The sequence below is a fragment of the Hemiscyllium ocellatum genome, chromosome 25, assembly GCF_020745735.1.
Source record: "Hemiscyllium ocellatum isolate sHemOce1 chromosome 25, sHemOce1.pat.X.cur, whole genome shotgun sequence".
NCBI classification, from domain to species: Eukaryota; Metazoa; Chordata; class Chondrichthyes; order Orectolobiformes; family Hemiscylliidae; genus Hemiscyllium; species Hemiscyllium ocellatum.
Window position 1 is genome coordinate 15,420,294 of NC_083425.1, and position 26,380 is coordinate 15,446,673.

Consider the following 26,380-nt stretch of genomic DNA (forward strand, 5'->3'; position numbering starts at 1 on the left):
TGCGATTTGGCAATATTTAGGATGGGGAAGGAAATGCAGGGGAGTGGCACAATAGAAATGTGGAGCTTATTCAAGGAACAGCTACTGCATGCCGTTGATAAGTACATACTTGACAGGCAGGGAGATAGTTGTCGAGCGCAGGAGCCATCGTTTACTTAGGAAGCTGAATCTCTTGTCAAGAGGAAGGTGGCGGCTTTTGTTAGGATGAGATGTGAAGGCTCAGTTAGGGCAATTGAGAGTTACAAGGTAGCCAGGAAAGACCAAAAGAGAGCACTAAGACGAGCAAGAAGGGACATGAAGAGTTGTTGGCAGATAGCATCAGGGAAAACTGATGGCGCCTGAAGTCCAAATGTCAAAGCAAATCTTCTGCAGCCAGCTCAAGGTAAACATTCGAACAAGAGGACGACAAAGGAAACAGTTCCAAAATCTGTGAAGGCTTACCTTAGAAAGCACAGCATCGGTGGCAATGCACAGGTGACCTTCAGTCAGAAGGAACTGATTTGGACAAACCTCCTTTGTGAAAGGACACAATTTTTCAAGGGTATCAGAAGGCAAGAGGAAGCACAGTAAAAAGCAGCCTGAGAAAGGAATACCAAATGGTTGAGTTCATGGACCAACTTCACTTCCAGAAATAATGTGCAGTCAACATCGTGGCTCTCGAATTGGGGCAGCCACAAAATGACCCACAGAGCCCATGGCCAGTGATACACAATGTCCTTGGTGGACAATTGTTAGCAAGTGAGTGACAAGGACTCCGCAGAGAATCAATTCCCTGCTTCCCGGAGATTGCCACAGGACAAGGAATGGGGATGATAGGTTGGGGGCGTGGGTGGGGTGGGGTCTGAAGGCAGCTTGCTCTGGTCTTTTTCATTATGGGCATGGGTTGCTAGAATCCCAGTCTCTCTTGATATATTCAGTACTCCTCCTGGTCTCACTGATATCGCACCGACACTCATCTCAAAACTATTTTGATCCTCATGACAAATTAAACCAAAGAGTTTGGCTACTTAAGGAACAGGCGTTGGCTTTTGACACATTGAGTCTGCCAAAAAAGACGATTGTGGCTATGTGCTGTCTGGGATCCTAACTCAAATTCAAATTATAGCTCAGTATTTAACACAGTACTGGATGAATTTTAGTGACTAAACCAACTTGCTGGATGCAAACAATAAAAACCTCCCAAGTGTGCAGTCAAGTTATGATCTACTCAAGTTGAAGTATTTCCAGACTAAAGGCCTTTTATAGCCTCGAACTTGCAAGCACTTAACATACACCTGAATCAGTTTTCACTTCACTGAAGCTTTTACTTGATATGCAATTGCTTCGTCTGCGTACTTGTTAAATTCTGGATGCTGTCATCTGGCACTCACTGCCTCTTTGCCAACTATATATTATTCAGATTAAAGGAAAAGACCACCTGCAACAAAATGAAATGGTTAAGGAAAGGTTAAACCCTTGGGGAATGAAGCACCAGAGAAATTAGGTGGGTTGGGAATAAGGGTGCTTAGAAATCAGCAACTAGTCATAGTTCTTTTGAACTTTATTAACTGCTTCCCATCATCATGATATTGTTGGTTGACAAGTCAGATTGTAACATTCCTCCCATTACAAAATAGTATTTGAACGCTGTTCTTCAATGTCTTTTTCATTTAAAAAAAAATCAATCATTCAAAAATCGGCATTTATTGCCCATCCCTAATTGCCAGAGGCGAATAAGAGCCACACATTTCCCTATAGCCTTGTACATCAACAGGAGCAACAAGGAGGGTCATCTGCCCTCACAGAGAAAGTGAGGTTTGCAGATGCTGGAGATCAGAGCTGCAAATGTGTTGCTGGAAAAGCTCAGCAGGTCAGGCAGCATCCAAGGAGCAGGAGAATCGACGTTTCGGGCATGAGCCCTTCTTCAGGAATAAAACTTGTGTAGCACCTCTCCTCATTCCGGAAGAAGGGCTCATGCCTGAAACGTCGATTCTCCTGCTTCTTGGATGCTGCCTGACCTGCTGTGCTTTTCCAGCAACACATTTTCAGCTCATCTGCCCTCACATATGCAGGTGCCTTTAATACTGACACCAGAAATCCAACCATGAAAAATGATTGAGTGCACAGCCCTGACGTGACAGATCTGTTCCCCACTTCAGAGCCTCACGTGTCGGCATACCACCAGAATATCACACATTTCACATCAGATAAGCCTGCAATGTGCCCAGAAATTTATACAGGTGAAACAGCTGTGTTTTTCTGGTCTTTCAGACGTTGTCTGTAAGAAGATTGAAAACTGTTCTATTTCCTAATAAGACAAAAGTTTTAGGAAATTAATGGAGCAAAGCAGTACAACACTGATGAATTCAAAATCTTAAAGTTTTAAAACTGTTATTTGGGTGAAATTTACCCAAATATCATCTGCATCCAGCCAAAAACATTGCAATAATGTGAAGCTGTCATAACAGATACTTTAGTGACGCAGGTGCTACACAAGTTTTATTTAAAGAAACTAATTATAGCTATAGCAAATCATAATTATATATTTCAAATGTGTATGCAAATGTTCTATTTTTTTCTGTTTTAACCACAGCAGGTGTCCTGAAAATGCATGCCTACAAAATGATGGGGTAATACCAAAAAAACATGAGAAATCTTTCCTTGCAATTACCATATAATTATAAACAGAACTAATTCTGTTTGTAATTGATGAATTAACCAGTGGGAGCTGGAAGCTGATTAGCATTAGACCAGCAGTCAAGTTTACTGATGTATGGACGTTACAGTGCAAGTAAACGTCCATCTTCCACAAACACTGCGGATGGAGTCTCTTTGGAATTCCCTTCCTCAAAACACAGGAGAAGCGGCATCTGCGAATATTTTCAAGGCAGAACCAGATAGATTCTCAACTATTCAAGGGGTTAAAGCTGGTCAGTGGTGTGCAGGAATGTAGTATTGAGGTTAAGAAACAAATCAGTCATGATCTTGTTGAAGGGTGGAGCCGGTTCGAAGGACCGAGTGGCCTATTCTTGTTGTTTGTTCCTGTTCCTTGTAAACTAGAATTAATCAAAAGCTTTGCTGCATGCCAGTATCCTAACTGACAAGCTCCACATAGCCATTCCCATCTGCTCACTGACTTGAATCATCTCCTGGTGTGGCACTTTCTCTATTTTAATGTACGGGCCTCAGCTCTCCTTAAATTCCTCAAGTGACATAATGATCAGAAGTCTCCACTGCATTCCTTTCTTCCTCTTGCAAATTAATTGTCCACCTACAAAGACTTCAGGTGCCTAGGTCCTAAGCTTCAAAATTCTCCTTTGCTCACCTATGTTAATATCTCGTGTGCCTCAACATCAAACTTCAGTATACAACCTTCGTATGAAATGCTCCAGGAAGTTTTATCATGTTAAAAAGTTCTATACAATATCAAGGGTTTAGATTAGGAGGGGGGAAAAAAAAAGACATATCCAGGCTGAAATAGGGCAGATGAAAGTTAATGCAGTTGGGTGGCAAGGTGGCTCAGTGGTTAGCACTGCTGCTTCACAGCGCCAGGGACCTGGGTTCGATTCTCGTCTCAGGTGACTGTCTGTATGGAGTTTGCATGTTCTCCCGGTGTCTGCGTGGGCTTGGTCTAGTTTCCTCCCACAGTCCAAAGATGTGCAGGTTCAAAGTTTGGGAGAAGATTTGTAGCTTGGGTTCTCGTTGTTGTGGTTCTGTTCACCGAGCTGGGAGTTTGTGTTGCAAACGTTTCGTCCCCTGCCTAGGTGACATCCTCAGTGCTGGGGAGCCTCCAGTGAAGTGCTTCTGTCACGTTTCCTCCGGCATTTATAAAGGCCTGTCTCTGCCGCTTCCGGTTGTCAGTTCTTGCTGTCTGCTGCAGTGGCTGGTATATTGGGTCCAGGTCGATGTGTTTGTTGGTAGAATCTATGGATGAGTGCCATGCCTCTAGGAATTCCCTGGCTGTTCTCTGTTTGGCTTGCCCTATAATAGTAGTGTTGTCCCAGTCGAATTCATGTTGCTTGTCATCTGAGTGTATGGCTACTAAGGATAGCTGGTCATGTCGTTTCGTGGCTAGTTGGTGTTCATGGATGCGGGTCGTTAGCTGTCTTCCTGTTTGTCCCATGTAGTGTTTTGTGCAGTCCTTGCATGGGATTTTGTACACTACATTGGTTTTGCTCATGCTGGGTATCGGGTCCTTCGTTCTGGTGAGTTGTTGGCTGAGAGTGGCTGTTGGTTTGTGTGCTGTTGTGAGTCCTAGTGGTCGCAGCATTCTGGCTGTCAGTTCGGAAATGCTCCTGATGTATGTTAAAATGGCTAGTCCTTTGGGTTGCGGCATGTCCTCGTTCCGTTGTCTTTCCCTTAGGCATCTGTTGATGAAATTGCGCGGGTATCCGTTTTTGGTGAATACTTTGTATAGGTGGTGTTCTTCTTCTGTGCAGGTTCGTTGAACTGGCCAAACTAAATTACCCATAGTGTTCAGGAATGTGTACGTTAAGTGCATTAGTCAGGGGAAATATAGAGTAATAGTGTGATGGGTCCGAATGGGATACTCTGAGGGTCAGAGTGGACTTGGGCCGAAGGGCCTGTCCCCACATTATAGGGGTCCTATGCAAAGAGAAAGGGGAAACTGGAAAAAAATTATTCTGGATAAGTGGTTTCAAATTAACTTTGGGAGAAGTTGTAACATGTTGGCAATTTGCTAGACTCACTGTGTTCTGCCAACACAAAGCAACAATTCAAGAAAACCAATGAAATGTTAACTATACAGTCACAAAATCAGAATACAAATGAGGGGAAGTTATGATCAAACAGAATAATACTGTCAGCCACATCTTGAGTACTGCATCCATATCTGGTTTTAAAAACATAAGGATAATTTGAACATGGAAAACAATGTGCAGAAGTAGCAGTAAAATCCCTGTTACCAGGTGGTGTAATTCTCAGGGTAGGACGGAAAAAGCATTGACATTGCTACCTCCAAAAAGGTTTAAAACATGACCTGCTATTATTGTTAATGACATGGAAAAGCTAAACATGGAACTTTCTTCAAGATAAATAGTGAGTGTAGGATGTTGAGATGCACGTTCCAAAAATCAGAAATGCCGGCCTGATATCAAGGAATTCTCCAATGTTTTCAATGGACTCCCACTTTGAACAATTGAGAAAAATGTCGTTCTACATTTAAGAAAGCATAGGATGTTGCAATGGGAGACATGAGTGTCATTTTAGGTTATGAGCTGAAATGGATCAAATGATCTTTGTGCAGGATTCTCCCGATCTGTTGGCAGCGTGAGGATGGTGTTAATCATTGCTTCCTTACTGCGTTTTAATTTTTCAACATTTTTAATTAAAATATTAAAAAAGCATATTTAACAAAATGTTTGCAATTTGCACAATGTAACAGCATGACACAAAGATAACTCTCTGATGAGAAGAGGCTGAAAATCAGATCAATAAAAAGATAAAGTTTTATCAAAAACAAGCTTGGATTTCAGGCATTATATCAAACCTTTGTAAAAGGTCAGTTTTTCAGTAGGCACTCAGTTCTATTGAATAACATTAAAGTTATCACTTGAGTATCACTGATAAGTGATGAACTTCACTATTCATTGGAAAACGGATTAGCCATATTAACACTGAGAAAGTAGAGCTCACAATTCCAAGGTGTGTAACTCATTTCCTCTCCTCCCAAAGTTGGTCCTGTCCACCATCTACAAAGCACAAGCAGAGTGTGATAAAATATTCTCCACTTGCATCGATTACTACTACTACTACAACTACAACAACAACAAAAGCTGGATACCATCCAGACAAAAAAAAACAGGCTCAATTGGTACAAAAACAGAAATTGCTGGTGAAGTCAGCAAGTCTGGCAGCATCTGTGGAAAAAAGCAGAGTGACCATTTTGGGTCTGGTGGCTCTTCATCAGAGCTGATCTGTTGGAAGAACTTCTTCAGTTCTTCCCACAGATACTGCCAGACCTGCTGAGCTTCGCCAGCAATCTCTGTTTTTGTTTCAGATTTCTAGTATATGAAGTTGCTTGTTTTATTATAGACTTGATTGGCACCTCATTCACCACCTTCAGCATCAATTTCCTTCACTACTGATGCACATTCACATGTACCAGTTATAAGATGCAAGGCAGTAACTCATCAAGAATGGTCTAGCAACCCACAAACCTGCAAATGTAATCACTTACAAGTGTACCAGATGCACGGGACCACCTCCATCTGCAAGTTCCCTTCAAGCCACACATCATCCTGAATTGTACGTACATCACCACTCCTTCATAATTGTGAGGTCAAAGTCCTGGAACATTCTTCCCAGCAGCCCTGTGGGTGTTCCTACAACTGAGGGATGGCAGAAGTTTTAAGACAACCATTTACCACTATGTTCTCCAGGGCAATTAGGGATGGGTAATAAATGCTGTCCTAGGCAGCAACAGCCACATCCCTTGAACAAAATAAAATCTACTTCTACAGTCAACTGGACAGTTTCAGAAGGACGTGAACAAGGAAAAAGGTGGAGGACTAGCTCTGTTAAGGATGACATTGGAATAACAGATTAAGTTAGTTCTAAACAACTGCATCAGTTTGGGTATAGACAAGAAATATTAAAGGTAGGAAACATTTGACTTCAACAACAGGTACCCCAGCAGTAAGCACACTATAGAATGGACATACAGGAAGAAATATTGCAAATTTATGAAAAAGATGCAGCAATAATGATAGAAATTTTAGTATGCAAAATAGATTTGTAGAATCAAATTGGCAAACTGGAAAATGTGTTTATGGTATTTTTGAAACTGTTTCTTACAGTACCATGTTCTAAAGCCAACCAGAGAGCAGGCTTGAAGAGATCTGATCGTGTCTCATCAGGCTTTGACCATGACAGAATTGAATTTTGCATTCATTTAGAGGTACAGAAGATGGAGTCAAAGATTGGTATTTTTAAAATTAAATAAGGCAAACACAAAACTATGAAGGCAAGAGTTGGCTCAAGAGAGGGAGGTTATGGCCTAGTGGTATTATTGCTGGAATGTAAATCCAGAGAACCGGATAACTTTCTGGGGACCTGGGTTGAAACTCCGCACTGAATTCAATAAAAGGAAGTTTGGAATTAAAAGTCTAATGTTGACCATGAATCTATTATCGATGGCTAGAAAAACCCATATGGTTCACTAATGCCTTTTAGGGGAGGAAACTGCTATCCTTACCTGGTCTGACTTATGTGTGACTCCAGACCCAGAGCAATGTGGTTGACTCTCAACTACACTCTGGGCCATGAGGGATGGGCAATAAATGATGGCCTAAGCAGCGACATACACATCCCATGAATGAATAAAAAGGCAAACTGACAAATTAGGTTCAGGGTCAGGTTAGTCCAGATGCAATGGCAAACATTTAAGGAGATATTTAATAACACTGAGCAAAAATACGTTCTAGTGAGAAAGACAGACTTTATAGGAAGATGCACCAGCTGTGGCCAACAAAGAAAGTGAAAGTTAGTATCAAATTGAAAGTGTAAATTTCTGTAAGAGCAGTGGTAGGTGAAAAGATTGGACAGAGCATCCAAGATGAAGACTGACTAAAAAGTAGGGTTGATGACATTAGAATACACGAGAAAGCTCGTAAGAAATGTACAAGTGTTTTGCACATCAATCGAGTAGGAAAATAACCCTAGTAATTAGCCATTAGTTTATTTTCCAGTTGAACTACTTACTTATATGCAAAGAAAAATTAAGCCCATGGGAAACATTGGTGTTAACAAAGAAACGATCATTCCATTGCACTCCAACCTACTACACCTGTCAACACTTTAGTATTTTACAGATACAATTTCTGCATGTATATTTTTCTTCACATTTTAGGAGAAAAAAATGTTACTTTTCTCTAAAGTCCAAACAAAGTTTAATATTTATGAATATTTATATTTACATTATAAATAAACAAATCTATAAATACATATACATACAAAAAAGCTACGGAATTTCAGTCAACATCCAGTTGAGAATTAGAACATAGAACAATAGAAAACAGGAACGAGTCCACTGGACCACGATGTTGTACCAACCATCTCACTAAAGTAAACTAACTCCTTTTGCCTGCCTAGGCCCATATTCTTCCATTACTTGTATCTTCCACGTGTTTATCGAAAAGTCCTACATTGCCCCTATCATATCTACCTCCACCAGGATCCCTGGCAGTGTGTTCCAGACTCCTACCACTCAAATAAAAACTTGCCCCTCGCATCTCTTTTGAACTTTCCCCCTCCCAGCTCAAATGCATGTCCCGCCCCCTAGTTTCAGACATTTCAACTCTGGGAAAGAGATTTGACTGTCAATCTTCTCTCTGCATCTCAGAATTTCATAGATTTCTATCAAGTCTCCCCTCAGCCCCTGCCACTCCAGATTAAACAACCTGTGTTTTTCTAGCTTCTCCTTATACCTCATACACTCTAATCCAGGCAGCATCCTGGTAAACCTCTTCTCCACCCTCTCCACACCCTTCCTGTTCAGTTCCTGGCGACAAGAACTGAACACAATCCTTTAAGTGTGGCCTAACCAAAGTCTTATAAAGCTGCAACATGACATCCGGATTCTTGCACTCAACTCCGTGAATAATAAAAAGGTAAGCATGCCAACGCCTTCTTTACCACCCTGTCTATTTGCGTAGCCACTTTGAGGGAGTTCTACTCCATTTCTTCGTATCCCCAGTTTACCTTGTCCTATCTGTGGATTGGGGATTTTAAAAAACCTGCATTCTTGTGAAGCCTTACAATCAGACAATTCGGTAACATTGAACTGTTAGAGTGCCATATGTAGAACACAATGGTCAATTTGCACACAGCAAGCTTCCACAAATAGCAATAAAAACATGATTAAAACTTTTTTTTGTATTGTTAATTGAGGGATAAATAACGGCCAGGACACTGGGATAATGCCCCTGCTCCTCAAAAGCATGTTTTGGGAATTATTTTTACATCCACCAGAGGGCAGATGGAGACAATTGTAACACCACTCAAAAGACATCAATTCAGTTACACTTCCTCAATACATGCATTTTGTGCACTGGGACTTCAACTTTGAACTTACTGGACTTGAAACAAGACTGCTACCCACTAAAATACACAAGCAGACTTGTTGACCCCTCTGAGTTCACAAATTCAGTACAGCCTAACTTTAGGTGATCAGTAATTTACCTAATTAGGTGGCAAACTGCAATCAATTTTGCTTTTCAAGTCAGAGGTGTACAGCACGGAGACAGACCATTCAGTCGGCACTCATCCATGCCGACCAGATATCCTAACCTAATCTAGTCCCATTGCCAGCACTTGGCCCATATCCCTCTAAACCTTTCCTTACCATATACCCATCATAATGCCTTTGAAATGTTGTAATTGTCTGAGCCTCCACCACTTCCTCTAGCAGCTCATACCATACATGCACCACCCTCTGTCAGCCCAAAACTAGCATTACTTCCATTGTGGTAGTTTCTTTCTCAAGAATTGAAAGCAAGATTGAATGTAAACCTACTTTTAAACACTCTTTATTACATTGCAACTCAAAATACGCATGATAGATAAGATTTGGAGATGCTGGTGTCGGACTGGGGTGTACAAAGTTAATTAAACCTGTTGGACTATAACCTGGTGTTGCATGAGCGATAAGAAGTTAGATTTTTCCCTTATTGCAAAAGGCAGAAGGGGTATCATGGATGATTAGATTAGATTACCTACAGTGTAGTAACAGGCTGTAATCGAACTTGGGACCCTGGTGCTGTGAGGCAGCAGCACTGAACCACCGATGCATCAGATTACAGCACTTTACAACCTGCTTGCATTGTGCAGTTTCACCACCTTATGGTTACAACACAGCACTGCAAATAGAAGTCAGACTAGATTCTAAATACAGGAACACCCGCTTACATATTTCCCGTACTCCCATTATCAATCTCTTTGCCTCCAGCTCTGGGTACCCTCACCATCTGTTTTCTTTGCTGCTCCTCCTCCATCCCGTCCCTTCTTTTTCGGCAACATCACCTTCACTTGCCTAGTTCCCTTCAATTCCTGAGTAATCACACCGGACTCTCAATGCTTCTCTCTCCATTTCAAATGTGGGAATGCTCCTTTGAATTGAAGGAAATTGAAACCGAGAATTAGATTTTTAATTTTCACATGTACTCAAGTACAGGATTACACAAGTCCACAGTGAAAAGTGTACAAAGTCAGCACTCTCTGCTACCATCTTGGTTACAAACGAGAATTTCTTTTGAAAAACCAGCAGAAATAAAGAACAAAATCAAGAAAAACATCCAGATCTTAAAGTCTAATTCTTATCTCCATAAAAAGGTGTTTGGAACCGTAGATGCAGGCACTGTGCATAGCCATGGCCCTGCAGTATAACCATTCGACCCCATAAAACAGTGAAACAATTCAAAGTTAAAAATCACACAACACCAGGTTACAGTCCAACAAGTCTATTTGGAAGCACTTGCTTTCAGAGTGTTGCTCCTTCATCAGTTGATTGTGGGTGCATGTCTACCACCTTCTGTTTCTTGGTTTAGATAAATTGATTTGTAATCAGTCATCAAAGGAACCTTGAAGAATTGCTGCAGTGCATCTCTTACACGATGGTACACAGTTACCACCGTACATCGGTGGTGCAGAGATTGAATATTGAATGGGTGAGAGTCAAGTATGGTACTTTGTACTGAGTTGAGTTTGTTGTGTGGTGCTGTAACTGTCATCCAAGCAAATGATGTGTTCCAACATTCCTTTGTGAGTTAGGCCTTGCAGATGATGAAGCAGGCTTTGAGAGATTGAGCTGAACTACTTGAGTTATGACGCCAGCTAATGGAAATACTGGACAACTCAGATCCCAAAGTGAAACTTAACTCGATAGATCTAAAGTTTTATTTGGCATAATGGTCAGACACTGAATGTATGCACATGAAACTGTCAATGAACAAACACAATTTATTACACAAAAGAAAAAACAAAACTAAAATTTTGAAATACCCACACATAAATCACAAAAACAAGATTAAACTCTCATTCCCAGCAGTATCCATTGCAGACACACAACCCCAGTCAAGTATTACTTCAATCATCAGTTTAAAAGTTGTTACTGAACTGACAAGGTCCAAAGGTTTCTCTTCAGGGACTTTCTGCACATTCTCCAGATGCGAATCTCTCCACTACTGTCCCTCCTCAAGATTCACAGACAGGCTAACACTGACTTTTCTGTGACTAACTGCTTTTAAGTTTCTCAAATATTGCTTTTCAGCTCTGATAGCCCAAACTAAAAACGGTCTTGAATGGATCTTTTCTTCTGAACTCAACCTGGTCTTCGGTCTTTTCTATATTTGTCAGTTTCTCTCAGTGAACACCAGCTTTTAGCTGAGCAGATGGCTGAAGGGGCACTTAACTTGAATCACAGAAAAGCTATTTTTGAACTTAATTTTTTTCCAAAAGGTTTCTGACCCTTACAGAACTGAATCCTGATGAAGGGCTTATGCTCGAAACGTCGAATTCTCTATTCCTGAGATGCTGCCTAACCTGCTGTGCTTTGACCAGCAACACATTTGCAGCTGTGATCTCCAGCATCTGCAGACCTCATTTTTTACCTGAAAACTAAAATAGCCCACTTCCCAATAATATTTGAGGTAAGTTTCCAAACAATATTATGAAAATGCATTCGTAATAAAAAAATCCCACTGAGCTGCTCTTGGACCGACCTTTGGTTGGTCCAGTTAACAGTGTTTCCCAGGATGTTGATATAGAGGGAATACAGCAATGGTATTACCATTGAATTGCAGAGATATTTAGCTTCTTTCTGGTACTTGTATGGCTCTAATGGTGCTTGCCAGGAATTAGTACAAGCCAAACATTGTCCAGGTCTTGCAAAATATAGAGGCAGACTGCTTCAGTAGCTAAGTTGTGAGTGATGAATGTCATATAATCAAAACAGTACCACATTGGACATTATGTGCAGGGAAGGTGGCCTTTAAACCAGTTGAATATGATTGACTCAATGGCACAACTCGAATAACTCCTGCAATAATGTTTGGCTTCCGATGATGATAACTTCTTCCTTTCTTGCACATAACTCTAAATTGTGCAGTTTAGATTTGTGCTAATAAATAAAGAGGCTATTTGACCCACTGTCAGTGTGCTGGCTCTGATAGAGTAACTTCCTTAGTAGCATGATCTAGCGGTGTCCTTGTAGCCCTACACATTCTTCCTTTTCAGGATTGGATTATTATTCCGTTAATAATCCAATACTACCCAAAATGCTTCCATTGAATGCTTCGCCACACACATGGGCAACACATTCCCCAAGTCTTAGTCAATCTCTATATGGAGAAGATTTTCCACCTGGCATCGTTGCTTCTTTTTTGCCCATCACAAACTTCTGTTTTTGTTTCCTACTCCCACCAATGGGAAGCTGTTCCTTATTAACTCTCTCCAGACCCCTCATGATTTTGAATACCTCTTTCAAATCACACCTCCGTCTTATCTGTATGGCTAACAGATCTGAATTTTACATACTATTGTCACAAATTGTTTTACATACCTTCTTGAATGGTTGCCATCCTTTTTGAAGTGTGGCATGATACACCACGTGAGGCCAAACTGATGTTCTATAAGAGGTTCAGCATAACCTCCTTGCTTTTGTACTTCGTATCTAACAAAAGTCTAGGTTGTTACATCGCTGAAAAACAGAAATTGATGCACATATATACCAAGGTCCCTTTGCTGTTACAATTCTAAAAAGAGAGTGTATCTTTCCTTTTATATTACTTCCTCCTACTTTTCCTACCAAAATGAATCATGTCTTAAGTCTCTAAATTTCATCCAGTACTTGTCCACCTACTATCGAATCCGTCCTTTTGAAATTCTGCACCATCTCCCTCATTGTTCTCACAACTTCAGATCATTTAAAATTTTTAACTTGTGCAACATACACAAAGGTTTAGCTCATGAAGACACATCAGGAAGAGCAAGGGTCCTAAACACTGATGTCTTGTGAACTCCACTGAGTCAAATGTTGTTTTGATATCAAGGGTTGGCTTTCCATCACAACTCAAACTTATTGGTTTCAATGTACCTCAGATTCCTCTTTTGTGGTTTTTGTTTGTTTATTCTTAAGTGCTCCAAAACAATGCATCTTCAATCAACTTTGCAGCACCATCTTGAATATTGATGCAACACTTAAAAAAGAATATTAAACAATGGGCATATTTACTGGACCAGAAAAACTCCTTTGCAGAATTATAATCCAAACTGCAGAGGTCAAACAATTTATCACAAAGAAATTTTTTTCTGATTTAAAGTTCACTCATGCATAAAAACATCAGAATTGTCGTGAAAACTGCAAACTTGCATATATTCAATAACTTATTCATAACGTGATATTCATAAGAGCAACGTGAAGTTTTGAAATCAATCACAGGATATGTTCATTGCTAACAAGACCAGGATCTATTGCCCATTCTTTACCTGCTCTTGAATCCAAATAGCAGAGCTCCAGTAGATCACAAGATTGTTTAAGAGATCTGCAAAACAAGAATGAATGGGTACGCAACAGACAAAGATGAACCCTCTTTCATGCATTGGAGATCAGAAATTTAAAAAGTGTGACAGTCTTAAGAAAGCTTCTCTCCAGGAAAACTGCTAAGTCCACACAGAGAAGTTAGCAGGACAAATATCAGCACTGCTCAGGAATACTGTTAGGGCATCATTTTCCACATCTTGTTCCACCAATCTAACCATATTTTAAGTATTGAGTGGAAAATAAGGCAAGAAAATGTTGCTTTGTAAAATGCCTGCTTAAGGTTGCTTTTGTCATGTCGGTCACAGGATTGCTAATTCTTAAGGTGGCCACTAAAAAAAACAAAGTAAAGCTAATAATTTTGTACACAGACTGTACTTGATAAATTATACTGTGCCATTGTTGTAATGGATAAATCAAGAGGTGAACTAACAGCTGAATATTGAGTGCTTTAAAGTTTTAACCTCAGTTATTTTCTAACATTTAAAAATCTTTTCAATGAACAGTGTCTGGAGCCAAATTTTAAAGAGTTAAATTTTAATTCAAACTCAACGGAAAGGTAAAGATGTATTCGTTTTACTTAGTCAGATTTCAAATAGTGACTACATTCCCCTTTGAGACAATGCATTTTGGTTCATTCTCCAAAAGGTCTGAAGATTAAAACTGTCGCAGACTACCAAAAGTAGTGGTGCTGTTTCAAAGTCATTATGAAAGCAATGTGGATGTTGGGGATAAAGCATGCAATTATCATAACAAATGGTTTAACATTTAATTTTAAAAAGTGATGAAAACACAGGAAATCTATGTAATTGTGCATATATTTTATCCATGTCACAACAGAGACAACATTATTGCACGCATTTTCAAGAGACAATTTATCAATAAAAAGGCAAAAAAAACACAATGTCAAGACTAAACACAATCAGAAGGAGAAATCTTCAGACAAAGCCATCAAGATTACAAGGAAAATCAGAATACCAAAGTAGATATATATTGCAGATAATTCACAGTAACAGACATATGATCGGAGCCTGAAATGCTGAAACAGTGGCCTACATTAACTGCATTGATGTTAGTCGATCATTTGACCATATACAGTTTAAGTATAGGTTTTTAAACTAACTACTGATAACTAACAGCTACCAATCCAAGCAGCTTTCAGACTGGGTCAGACACAATGAAACCATGGCAACAACATAGAAATACATTAAAGGAGATCATTATACTTTTTAACTTTAAGCTTATTGGAAGCACAGGATATTCAATACTAATTCTGGTATTAGATCAGCGTTTTCTACACAGTCCAGAATCGAACACCAAAAACTAAAGTTGCAACTTGGTACTTTATAGATCTCTTTCAGGTCAGAAGATCGGCAACATTTTCATACAAACATTTTATAATGATGGATATTCAATATTGGACATTACATTCCAGTGATAAATAATTTCTGTACAAAAGGATTAAAATTAATTGGTCTAGAAAATGATTCTGCTTTCTTTAACTTTGTACTATGTTCGCAACCCTTCGTCATTTCAACATTCAACAGTGAGCAGAACAGGTTTGGGGACGGTGGCAACACAATTTAAAACAGTTGATTTATTTACCAATACGAGACCTATGTGGCGGAAATCTTACTGGCAATAGAAATCACATGCATCTTCAGGAGTGCTTGATAACAAAGTATAATGAAACTACAAATTAAAACTTGGTAACACTATGCCTAAACCTGATTTTATAAATGAGATATTAATGTCTATATGTAAAAACAGACCTTTATCTTGACCTAAGTTATTTTTTGGAAGGGAGCTGGGTTGTTTATAGTTCGCACTCTTCCATTTGGAGCCCCTCCATTTAAGGGACATGGCAATTAAATTTTGCACTACAAATTCAATTTTAGGAAAGCACAATTCTAACTTGGCTGTTTGGTTTATTTGTTACTGAAACAGAAAAAACATTTAACCAGTTATGTACACAACATCCAATCCAGTTTTATCTGCTTCAAGTTGAAGCACAGAAACCCTCAGCATAAAAGCAATATTGCACTGAGTGAATCAAGAACGGGACAGTCCATACAAGGTTATCTGAAACAAATACGACAGATGGTCTATTTCTATGATGTATATGACACAGTCAATACAAAGCACTGTTACTGATGCTAAACAAATTTGAAAAAAAGTTAGTTCATGTTGAAACAACTGTAAACTACTGCAGATGGTGGAATTCTGAAATAAAAACAAAGTGCAGAAGTAATTTCAACAGATCTGGCAGCATTGTGGATAGAGAAACAGAGTTAATATTTCAGGTCCATGGTTTTTCTTCCAAATTGCTGAGTTTGTTCCACACTCGGCTTTTAATTTGTGTTGGCCTGTTTGGTAAGGTGAGAGGGGGTAGCAGCAGAAGGCAGAAAGTTACAAACAAGTACAATAGCTCTCTATTTAATTTCTGGAGTACATAGTACAAATTCTATTCTCCAACTTTGGCAGCTCTGTGCAAGAAGCATTTAAATAGTGGACTTGAATATTAAGACTGGTTAAACAGGGATGCACATTAGTATTCGAGCTACGCTATACATAACCAAATGATTACATTGCTGAATCCTGGGGAGGGCAGAAACAGGGGACATGCCTGAAGGTGGCAGGAGTAATTAAGAGTGTCATCAGCAAAGCAGGTGGGATTTAGGACTTCATAAACAGAGGTATCTTACATAAAAGCAGAAGTTATCCTAAACCTTTATAAAGCTTTGATTATAGGTCACAACTAGAGATTAATACCTATTTCTGGTCACCATACTTTGTCACTTAAGAGGAGATTTGCTTGAATGGTTCCAAGGATGAAAAATTTTTAGCTACAAGATGAGATTGGAGAAAATAGGTTTGGTCTGTTTGAAGCAAAGGAAGTGCAAGAGGTATAGAGGCATTCGAAATAATAGAGACAAACCACACTGAAGAAGAAATCTTTTTAAACAAAGCAGTTGGCAATGATCTGAAACTTGCCACCTATGACTTTGGTGTAAAGCATAGATCACAATGTTTTCAAATGGCAAACCAAATGAACATTTCAGGGAGGTAAACTTTTGAGGCAAGGGGGATAATGTTGGGGAATAGGATTCATTGGAATGCTGTACCAAACTGTGAGGTTGACAAAGCTTCAAAACAATATTGATAAGCTGGACAGATAATGGCAGCTGAAATTCATTGCAGAGAAGGTGAGGAGATGCATTTTATTAAAAAGAATATGGATAGCAATATAAAACACAAAGGGCCCAAATCTAAAGGAATGCAGGAGTAGAGGGATCTGGGTATGTGTGCACACAGACATTGAAGGAGGCAGGACAGCCAGGGTAAACAATTAATGAAGTATGTTGTACCCTGGGTTTTACTAATTGAAAAAAAAGCAAGGAGGTAATCCTGGAAGTTGTGACAAACCTCGATTCGGTCTTGCTTGGATTACAATTCTGGGTGCAAAACTATGAGGAGGATGTGAAGGCATTGAAGAGCGAGACTGCACAAGAGGTTTACAAAAGTTATTTTAGGGATGAAAAACTGAGTTTTGAGGATACATTGGAGAGGTTGTCACTGCTTCCCTAACAGCAACAACAGCAATGAAGATAGGTGGCAGGTTAAAAATCATGAGGGGGCTGTTTAGAAGAGATACAGAGATTGCTCCCACTCATAAAAGGATAGGGAATGACAAAGCACAGTAAGTATATTTAGAAAAGAAGCAAATGTGATGGGATAAAAAAAAAACAAGTGGTTCAGGTTTGGGATGCAAAATATAGTGGAGGCAAGTTCTACTGAGGCATTGAAGAGGGCATTAGATGAACAGAAAATATTTAAACATATACGGAAAAGGCAGGAGAATGGCACCAAGTCATGTTTCTAATTTGGAGAGTAATACAGACACAATGGACTGAATGGCCTTCTTCTGTGATTCTGGCTATTCATGAGCACTCTCAAGGTCTTGAATAACAGATCACAAACTCTCCTCACCCACCAGATTAACTGCTTCTACATTTTAACATAATAAATAATTGTCAAATAAAAACATTTCAGTTCTGTAAATATAAAAATAACTTTCAAAGGGAAAGGGAAACAAAACTGACCCACGCAACACAGCTTCAGTCTATCTTATTACTTTAGACAATATTTCAAAACTAATTTCTGGTCCTAGTGCCAATTTACACAGAGATTTTCAGCTTAACGTTCAGATGAATGTACACAAAGCAAATTTATCAGAACACAATTACAAATGAATAATAGTCTTATTAACTCACTAATTAATCTTTCATTCACCCAAGGCTGACTGCTTTAATCAGGTCACAACACTGGAATGTTCACTGATTCACACAAAGAAAGAAAATGTATTAAATATTCCCCACCATTTAACAAATCCTTTAGAAGCAGCGGCATCCAAACATAAAACTGCAGGAGCCACGATTAAATTTTTGAACTTTAACACAGCAACTTTCAACATCCAGCACAGTGAACCACTTTGCGTAGTTAGTAATGATAGACTGGAGACCAAACCTTATAACTCAAAATTAATACTAATAATTAATTGATATGCAACCATTATTTCATAAAATAAAAAAGGCTGGCCTGCAGATGAAAAATTGACAATGAATTTTTTAAAAATATAATATTCTCAGCTAAACAGATTATTTCACTTCTGATGTAAACTCGACCATTCATGGCTTTTAACAAGAATAAATATCGATGCAAGGCCATGGGTAAAAGGCAAACTAAAAAAACTGGTTTACATACTTCTACAGATGCTGCTGTGCTTCAGTTTCAATAATTCCATTTACTATTTCTATTGAGAGTCTAACAGTTAACATTGAAGTATATTTTTTAATAGAGCAATTACTGCAAAAAGCACAAATCTGAACACTGAAACACTGGTTGGACTCCTAACTGAAATTTATTTGAAGCAATATGTATATCTGCTTTAACCATGAAATGTCTCTCTTGGAATTTTAGCTCAATGGAGGCATATGTTTACCATTGAGTGCTATGCAAATTAATACAAAATTATGTTACAGAATCAAAGAAAGCAAAATACATTCAAGTTAGCAGACATTGCTTTTACCCCCAAAATGATATGCCTCAGAATTGTAATTGAGTTCAGCCTGATGTCAGTAAAGTTCAATAATAGCTTTGTAGCCTTGAATGTCTTCTTTGCAAAAAAAAACTAACCAGTTAACCACATAAATTTGATTTTAACAAGTCATTTCAGTTGATACTGGAAACTTAAGTAACATTCCATTGAACCAAATTCAATTATGTTGCTCAAATATTAACACTAGCAGATTACCTTTACTTGCTCAGAATTTAAATCCTTTCAATACAGTTTAAACAAGATATGAACTTAGGTGGCACTTCGATCTGTAACTTCTTAAAATACATTTTTTTTTACAAACAAAACATAAACTCTTGATAAGTTAAACATTAGAAAATACACTTTTCCACAGGAAAGTATTGTTAAATTCTAACTCCACTTTTTTAAATATTAACATATTTCACATCAGTATAATGATAATTTCTTTCTTCTAATATCCTAAAGCACCTAAACACAGGTATTTTACAGGAAATTGTTATTTAATGAAAGGTAATGAGTCTTGGTTTAAAGAGCTGAAGATTTGAAGGAGAGGGATGCTAAACCCTAAATTGAAGCCCTGTAAAGCAGCAGGTTCTGTACATTCTCACTAAATCATTGATCAACATATACAGTTACATTTTAATGTGTACTGACTGTTCCCAGTGTCTGGTTTCTACTCAGAGTACCAATTCTACGTAGTTTCAGTTAAGAGTACTCTGCTGGGAAACGTAGCAAGTACCTTCAGTAATGAATATACACACTGTAGAATTATGATTAAATGGAATTGAAACTATCCTAATACACAGGTTGAGAACTAAACATTTGGAGGTGTCCATTACACCCAATAGCAATAATCTAGCACTGGAAAAGTTGATTTTCTAAGCAACTAATCTTGACATTCAGAACCTTATTCTAACAAGTTTCCTGGAAACAGAGAGAACACTGTTTTAACGCCTAACAGATTATTTCTTTCTTAATATTGCGCAAAAGGAAATTAATGCTAAGCATTTTCAAGTGTCATTTTGGTAAACTCAAAATGCTGCATGTTAATCACAGCTAATTCCTTACTGTTCTCTAAAGGTCAACCAAATGATATCCATTTTATAGGCACTTATTTTACGAACTGTCAAGCAGATTCAATACCTGATACATTAAATAAAGTGAAACTGCAGACTAATCAAATAAGGAACTAAATTGTGAACTGGGACACCTGGGCGGGGGTTTGAAGAGAGCAGACTGATCATCCTTAATTGCTTGTTTTGCATTGCATGCCATTTCCAAAGAGGGAAAATATATTTTTTACTTCAACGATTCAGCAGAAGAGATGCAAGGCAAAACAAAAAGGAAAAATGGCAGCTACAGAGGAAACATTTAGCTAAATGGGGTTAGGTAAACGTTGACACAATTCAATATAAATGATGGAAACGCTTGAATCTTGTGCTGTATATAAAACTATATATTCAACGAAACACTTATAAAATAGCCAGTTAACAGAAGCAGATAACAGTGCAGAACTTCCACAATGCAGGGATTTAGCTTGTTACTTCTTATGTAAGATCATCAGTTGAATCTGAATGTATCTATAATAAAATGGGACATTTTTTCCATGACCAATTGGCCAAAATGCACACAACATGGAGTAATGCAACTGAATATCATGACTAGCTGCTACCGTGCAATTTAGGACTTCCGTTTTCATTCCTCCAAGGGCAAGAGAAAGTTAACAAATGGGCAATGCAATTTTGCATTTTGTCACATAAACCAGAAACAATCTAACATACTGCATTTCTATGGACTTCTGAATCAAGTTTTTGCTTTGGACGCGATGAGTTTCAAAGAATTCTAGAAATGTAATCCATACTCGATTGCAGATCCTCAGTTCATGGCTGATTTAGTCTCACACTGCAAGCATTGAACCTCTCCTCCAGACATCTTAGTATGGGTTGCTGGCCACCACAAATTGCTTCAGCATCAGTCTTATTGTTCAAACCAATAACAAAGACACTGAACGTAGGTCTGCTTCGCTTAAAAGTTCTTAGCATTCCTTCTGCCTGCGGACATGTTCAACTAACTGAACTCTGTGTTCCTCTACAAAAGAAAGCAAAGATATTAAATACATAAAGACATGACTAATTTGTGTTACTTTGAAACATTTTTTTTAAACATTCTAAACATTTTCCTTTAACTATCCCAAAATAACTACATTATGCGATATCTATTATTCTGCAACTTAATCGTCAACATAAATATGCAATTTAGATATTAAAATATTTATTGCTTATTGTCACAATTACTTAAATACAGAAATTATGTAACTGAAATAAGCTTTCAACAGGATTTAACAAACTGTTTGACAATTTCAAAAATGTACCAATCTGAAAAGAACTGGAATTATTTACTATTTATGTGTCGCATAGAATTGATGACAGCCTTTTTCATTTTTATCTGACAAAATTGATTAACATGAGCAAACCTTCAGAGAATATTTATACAAAATTAAAAAAACACACAAATGTAAAAACTCTAAACACCTAGAATCTAGGACACATTCAGGCATTTGCAAACAACAATTTGAGAGAATCAGGAAGAAAAGGTACATTGGTCATACAATAATTGGGAGTTGAACATAGTCCAATGTTCCCATGTTCACCTGATGGAAGAGACGATCACATTGTTATCGATACCAAAATTTTTTTTAAAAAAGATAGCATACATTTTCTTTCAAGAGTGCACTCTGGAACTGAAGTTAAAAATCACTCTACATAGTCCAATAGGTTTATTTGGAAGCACTAGCTTTAAGAGCACTGCTCCTTCATCAGGTCGCTGTGGAGCAGGATCATGAGACAAAGAGTTTATAGCAAAAGGTTACAGCGTCATGCAACTGAAAAGATATATTGAACAAACAGAGAGAGCATTCTAAGTTTGTTCAAAATATCGTTTCAATTGCATGACACTGTAATCTTTTGCTATAAATTTGATGTTTAATGATCTTGCTCACAGCTACCTGATGAAGGAGCAGCACTCCAAAAGCTAGTGTTTCCAAATAAATCTGTTGGACTATAACCTGGTGCTGCGTAGTTTTTAAACTTTGTCCACCCCAGTCCGACACCAACACCTCCACATTCTGGAGCTGAAAGCACTCTTTTCCTCTGTGGGTTCTCCCTTCGACAACTTCACTGTATTACTGTGGTATATTCAATTTGAAAATGCCACAGGTATATTCTTAGTCACCCACATATATTCACAGTCACAAACAGAGTTATGTAGGAAGCAGTCAGCTACATTCTAGTGAAGAAGTCTGTTTTTCCAAATTGCAACAATGGCTTTATATAGCCCCTTCAGCACAGCAAAACAAATTAGGGTGTCTGAAAGCTATTATCAAGCAAAATATGACACCACATTGCATCAGATAACATCAAGACTTGGTCAAAGGGACAGATTTTAGGAATCATCTTAAAGATGATAGAGAGATAGAAAGCAAAGGGGTTTCAGAAAGGAATGCAGATAATGTTCCCAACGCTGGAGATGGGGACCACTATTAAAACTGGCCACCATGATGGCATGTGATGAAGAAATGTTTGTTTGAAGGAGACCTTTAGAAACACTCAAAACAAAGTTTGTTTATACTGTTGCTTATATATGTTTGATGAAAGTGTACATTCTCAACAATTTTTTTGTTTCCTACAATAAGGAGGGAGAAGAATACGTTTAGATAGCTTAAGTGTCACCATTAGTTTGTGGAAGGAATAGAAAGACATGATTAACATTTTCAGGTTATCATCAAGTGTCACTCCATGCTTCACCTAGAGGTGGCGTTACCAACAAATGCATCTGGTGGAATAAAGGTTTTAGGCCTGAACCGCAGTCGACACAATCGTTCATGCAGTAATGATGAAAAGCTTGCTATACAGGAGGTTTAAGGCCTGGAGGACATTGCAGAAATGATGAAAGGTGCTCCCAAGATCAGATTTGGAAACAGGGTTGAGAATTTTCAAGCAGAAACTTTGCTAAACCTTGCCTCCCCCTCCTCACAAACAGAATGGGGTGACATGCTTTTGAGATATGTTTCATTGGAAAATGAGCGCATTTTGAGTACTCAATCTTGTGGGGACACACCCTTTGAGGAGATAGGGGAGCAGCCTTGGTCTGAATTAACTCATTACATCCAGGATGTGAATCACTGACGGTAACAATGGAAAAATGTCACATTGCAGGTCATTCTTCACACGTGGTAAAACACAGTGAAACAGCATCACTACTTACTTTAAAACCTGGAAAACTTCGCTGAATGAGTAGTAGACCAAAAATTCCTTCTGTTTTGCATTTTCTGGAAAGCATTGAAGTTTCTTTTCCTCTCTCTTTTAAGTCCCTTTAATTTTTTAACCTGAAAACATAAAACGCTTACATCAGCATTGCAGGCAGTACCAGACAAAAGCAAAATCTCTCTCCAGTGATTTTGGTGGACAACATTGGAGATGACTTCCATTTTACTCAGAGTAGTAGGGGTGTGGAACACACTGCCTGCAACAGTAGTAGACTTGCTAACTTTAAGGGCATTTAAAAGATCATTAGATAGGCATATAGACAAGAATGGAATAATGTAGGTTAGATGGGCTTCAAATTAGTTCCACAGGTCGGTGCAATATCGAGGGCTGAAGGGCCTGTACTGCGCTGTAATGTTCTATGTTTCAAATATTGCTTTGTGACCTTCTTTTGTTTATTCAGAGAGGCACACAGGCTCAGCAGTGGAGTGCAAACTCAGTGCTTCTGAATTGCTCCAGGGTAGTGTCCCAAATCAAAGAGCAAAATGTTTCTCAACTTCGAGCACAGAGTCACGCTAAATAAGATGAGTGACATAAATGTGAAGTGCTCAATTCTGGGGCACTTGCTTTAAGCATTCCATGATACTATGTTTAATTGGTGGGGAAAAGGTGAACTTCAGGAACCAACAGTTTGATCGTGCAGTTGTTGCACTCCCAATCATTCTATGGCAAAAGGTCGGCTGTTTCTATTATTGGAGTTTCATTCTTATGCAATTGGGAGCCACTCGTCAACGTCAATTCAGGCAACAGATCGTCAGGTGGAATGATTAGACAGAACGACTATGGGAAGTCAATGCATTTTGGGCTGGGGTTGCCAGAAATTGCCAACGTTTAATCTACACGCAATTTTATGAAATCTGAATAGTCTTACATACTGGAATTCAATTATCTACTGACAAATTCTCAGGATAACCTCTTACCTTCCCCCTGTCAAATTCTTCATCCCATTCATCAACAACTGCATCTTCTGCCTGTTCTGTGTCATACTCAGCATCTTGGCTAACAGCCGACACTGCTCCATCCCAAGTCAACACTAAAAACAGAGTTGTCAATGGAAAGGTTCATTATATTTTAGTCTTAAGCATTTAAAAATACAGGCTGCTGGGAAGAATGAAACTGCCGAGTAATCATTTTTGTATCATGTCCATCAATGAATGTATACGGGGGGAAAAAATAATGCACTTGCTGGTCTGTAACTATCTCAAACACTTCTTTGAAAGATCCCTCAGGACTATAAAGTATTAATACTCAAATCTGTAAGTCGTCAGTTAAATCAGTGGTGGTGCAAAAGATGAAATGATGGAGAAATCCTGAAGAGTGCTGCTAACGGTGTCATGCTCCTCTTGTTCAATGTGGGAGCTCAGGGACACAGCTGATGTCCCTGGCTCCTTCACGTGCAAGTAGTGTGTCCAGTTGCATCTTGTTAGACCGTATAACGGCTCTGGAGCTGCGCATGGACTCGTTTTGCAGCATACTCGATGTTATGGGGGGTCGTAGATAGCACATTTAGTGAATTGGTCACACTGCAGATTAGAATTGCTGAGGGAGAAAAGGAATAGGTGACCAAAAGGCAGAGAAACAGCAGGATAGTGCCAGGGGAGACGGCTCACCAAGAGAAGGCAGCAGTAGCCAAGTTCATGGCACTGTAGCTGGCTCTGCTGTTCAGAAGAGCCGGAAAAAGAGTAGAAGGGCGATAGTCATAGGGGATTCAATTGCAAGGGGAGTAGATAGGCAGTTCTGTGGTGGAAAATGAGACTCCCAAATGATATGTTGCCTCCCAGGTGCACAGGTCAGGGATGTCTCGGATCGACTGCAGAAAATTCTCAAGGGGAAGGGTTAACAGCCAGTTGTCATGGTACATGTAGGCACCAATGATGGAGGTAAAAAAATGGGATGAGGTGCTAAAAAGAAGAATTTAGGGAGTTAGGAAACAAGTTAAAAAGTAGGACCTCCGAGGTAGTAATCTCAGGATGGCTACCAGTGTCACGTCCTAGTCATAGTAGAAATGATAGAATAGTCAGGATGAATGCACTGCTTGAGAAATAGTGCAGGAGGGAGGGGTTCAAATTTTTGGGACATTGGGACCAGTTCTGGGGAGGTGGGACTATCACAAAAATTGGATGGTCTAATCCTGGTCTGGATTGCAACCAATGTCCTTGCGGGTGCTTTTGCTAATACTGCTGGGGAGGATTGAAACTAATGTGGCAGGGGAATGGGAACCAAATGAGGTGGTTAATGGACTGTAAGGAGGTAGTAACTAAAGCATGTAAGGAACTAGAGAATGAAGTCAGCGTGAGTAAGGGGAAAGAGTAGACAGGAAGCGGAGGATGAATGCAGAGGAACTGGTAGCCTGAGGTGCATTTGTTTTAATGCAAGAAGTGTAGTAGATAAGGCGGATGAACTTAGGGCTTGGATTAGTATCTGGGAGTATGAAGTTATTACTATTACTGAGACTTGGTTGAAGGAAGGGCATGATTGGCAACTAAATATCCCAGGATATCAATGCTTCAGATAGGAGGGGGAGGGAAGTAAAGGGGTGGAGGAGTTGCACTACTGGTCAAGGAAGATATCACAGCTGTGCTGAAGGAAGGCACTATGGAGGATTCAAGCAGTGAGGCAACATGGGCAAAGCTCAGAAATAGGATGGGTGGGGTAACAACGTTGGGCCTGTACTACAGACCTCCCAACAGCGAATGAGAGATAGAGGTAAAAATATGTAGAGAGATCATAGAAAGATGTAGGAGCAACATGGTGGTGGTGATGATAGGGGATTTTATTTTTTCCCAACATTGACTGAGATTTACTTAGAGGTCTGGATGGAGCAGAATTTGTAAGGAGCATCCAGGGTAGTGTTGGGAAATGAGCCTAGCCAGTTGCTTTAAGTTTCAGTAGGGGATTACTTTGGAACTAGTGGTCACTGTTCTCTAACTTTTAGAATACTCATGGACAAAGACGAGTGTGGCCCTAAAGGAAGAATACTAAATTGGGGGATGGCCAACTATACCAAAATTCGGCAGGAGTGGGGAATATAGATTGGGAGCAGCTGCTTGAAGGGAAACCCACATTTGATATGTGGGAGGCTTTTAAAGAGAGGTTGATTAGAGTTCAGGAGAGATGGTTCCTGTGAAAATGTGGAATAGAAATGGCAAGATTAGGAAACCATGGATGACAGGTGAAATTGAGAGATTTGCTGAGAGGAAAAAAGAAGCATCCATCCGGTGTAGGCGACTGAAGACAGCCAAAGCCTTGAAAGAATATTGAGTGTAGGACCAGTCTGAAACAAGGAATTAAGAGGACTAAAAGGGATCACGAGATATCCTTAGCAAACAGGGTTAAGGAAAACTGATAAGCCAATTTTCTTCCAAATATGTACATACCCTATCCCTTAGTAGCTTCTCCAGTAGTTTCCATACCACAGACGTCAGG

General features: G+C 39.1%; 1 protein-coding gene across 2 annotated transcripts in view; it reads right to left on the minus strand.

The window, feature by feature from the left end:
* Positions 1 to 18,443: 18,443 nt before the first annotated feature.
* Positions 18,444 to 26,380, minus strand: part of usp36 (ubiquitin specific peptidase 36) — a 77,744-nt gene continuing 69,807 nt past the window's right edge. For both annotated transcript variants that reach the window (XM_060844859.1, XM_060844860.1), the window contains exons 19-21: positions 23,875 to 23,987; positions 22,896 to 23,016; positions 18,444 to 20,720 (exon numbers count right to left, since the gene is read on the minus strand). In XM_060844859.1, the coding sequence (XP_060700842.1) occupies positions 22,897 to 23,016; positions 23,875 to 23,987 (233 nt within the window). In that variant the 3' untranslated portion in view covers positions 18,444 to 20,720; position 22,896. The remainder of the gene's footprint in view (positions 20,721 to 22,895; positions 23,017 to 23,874; positions 23,988 to 26,380) is intronic.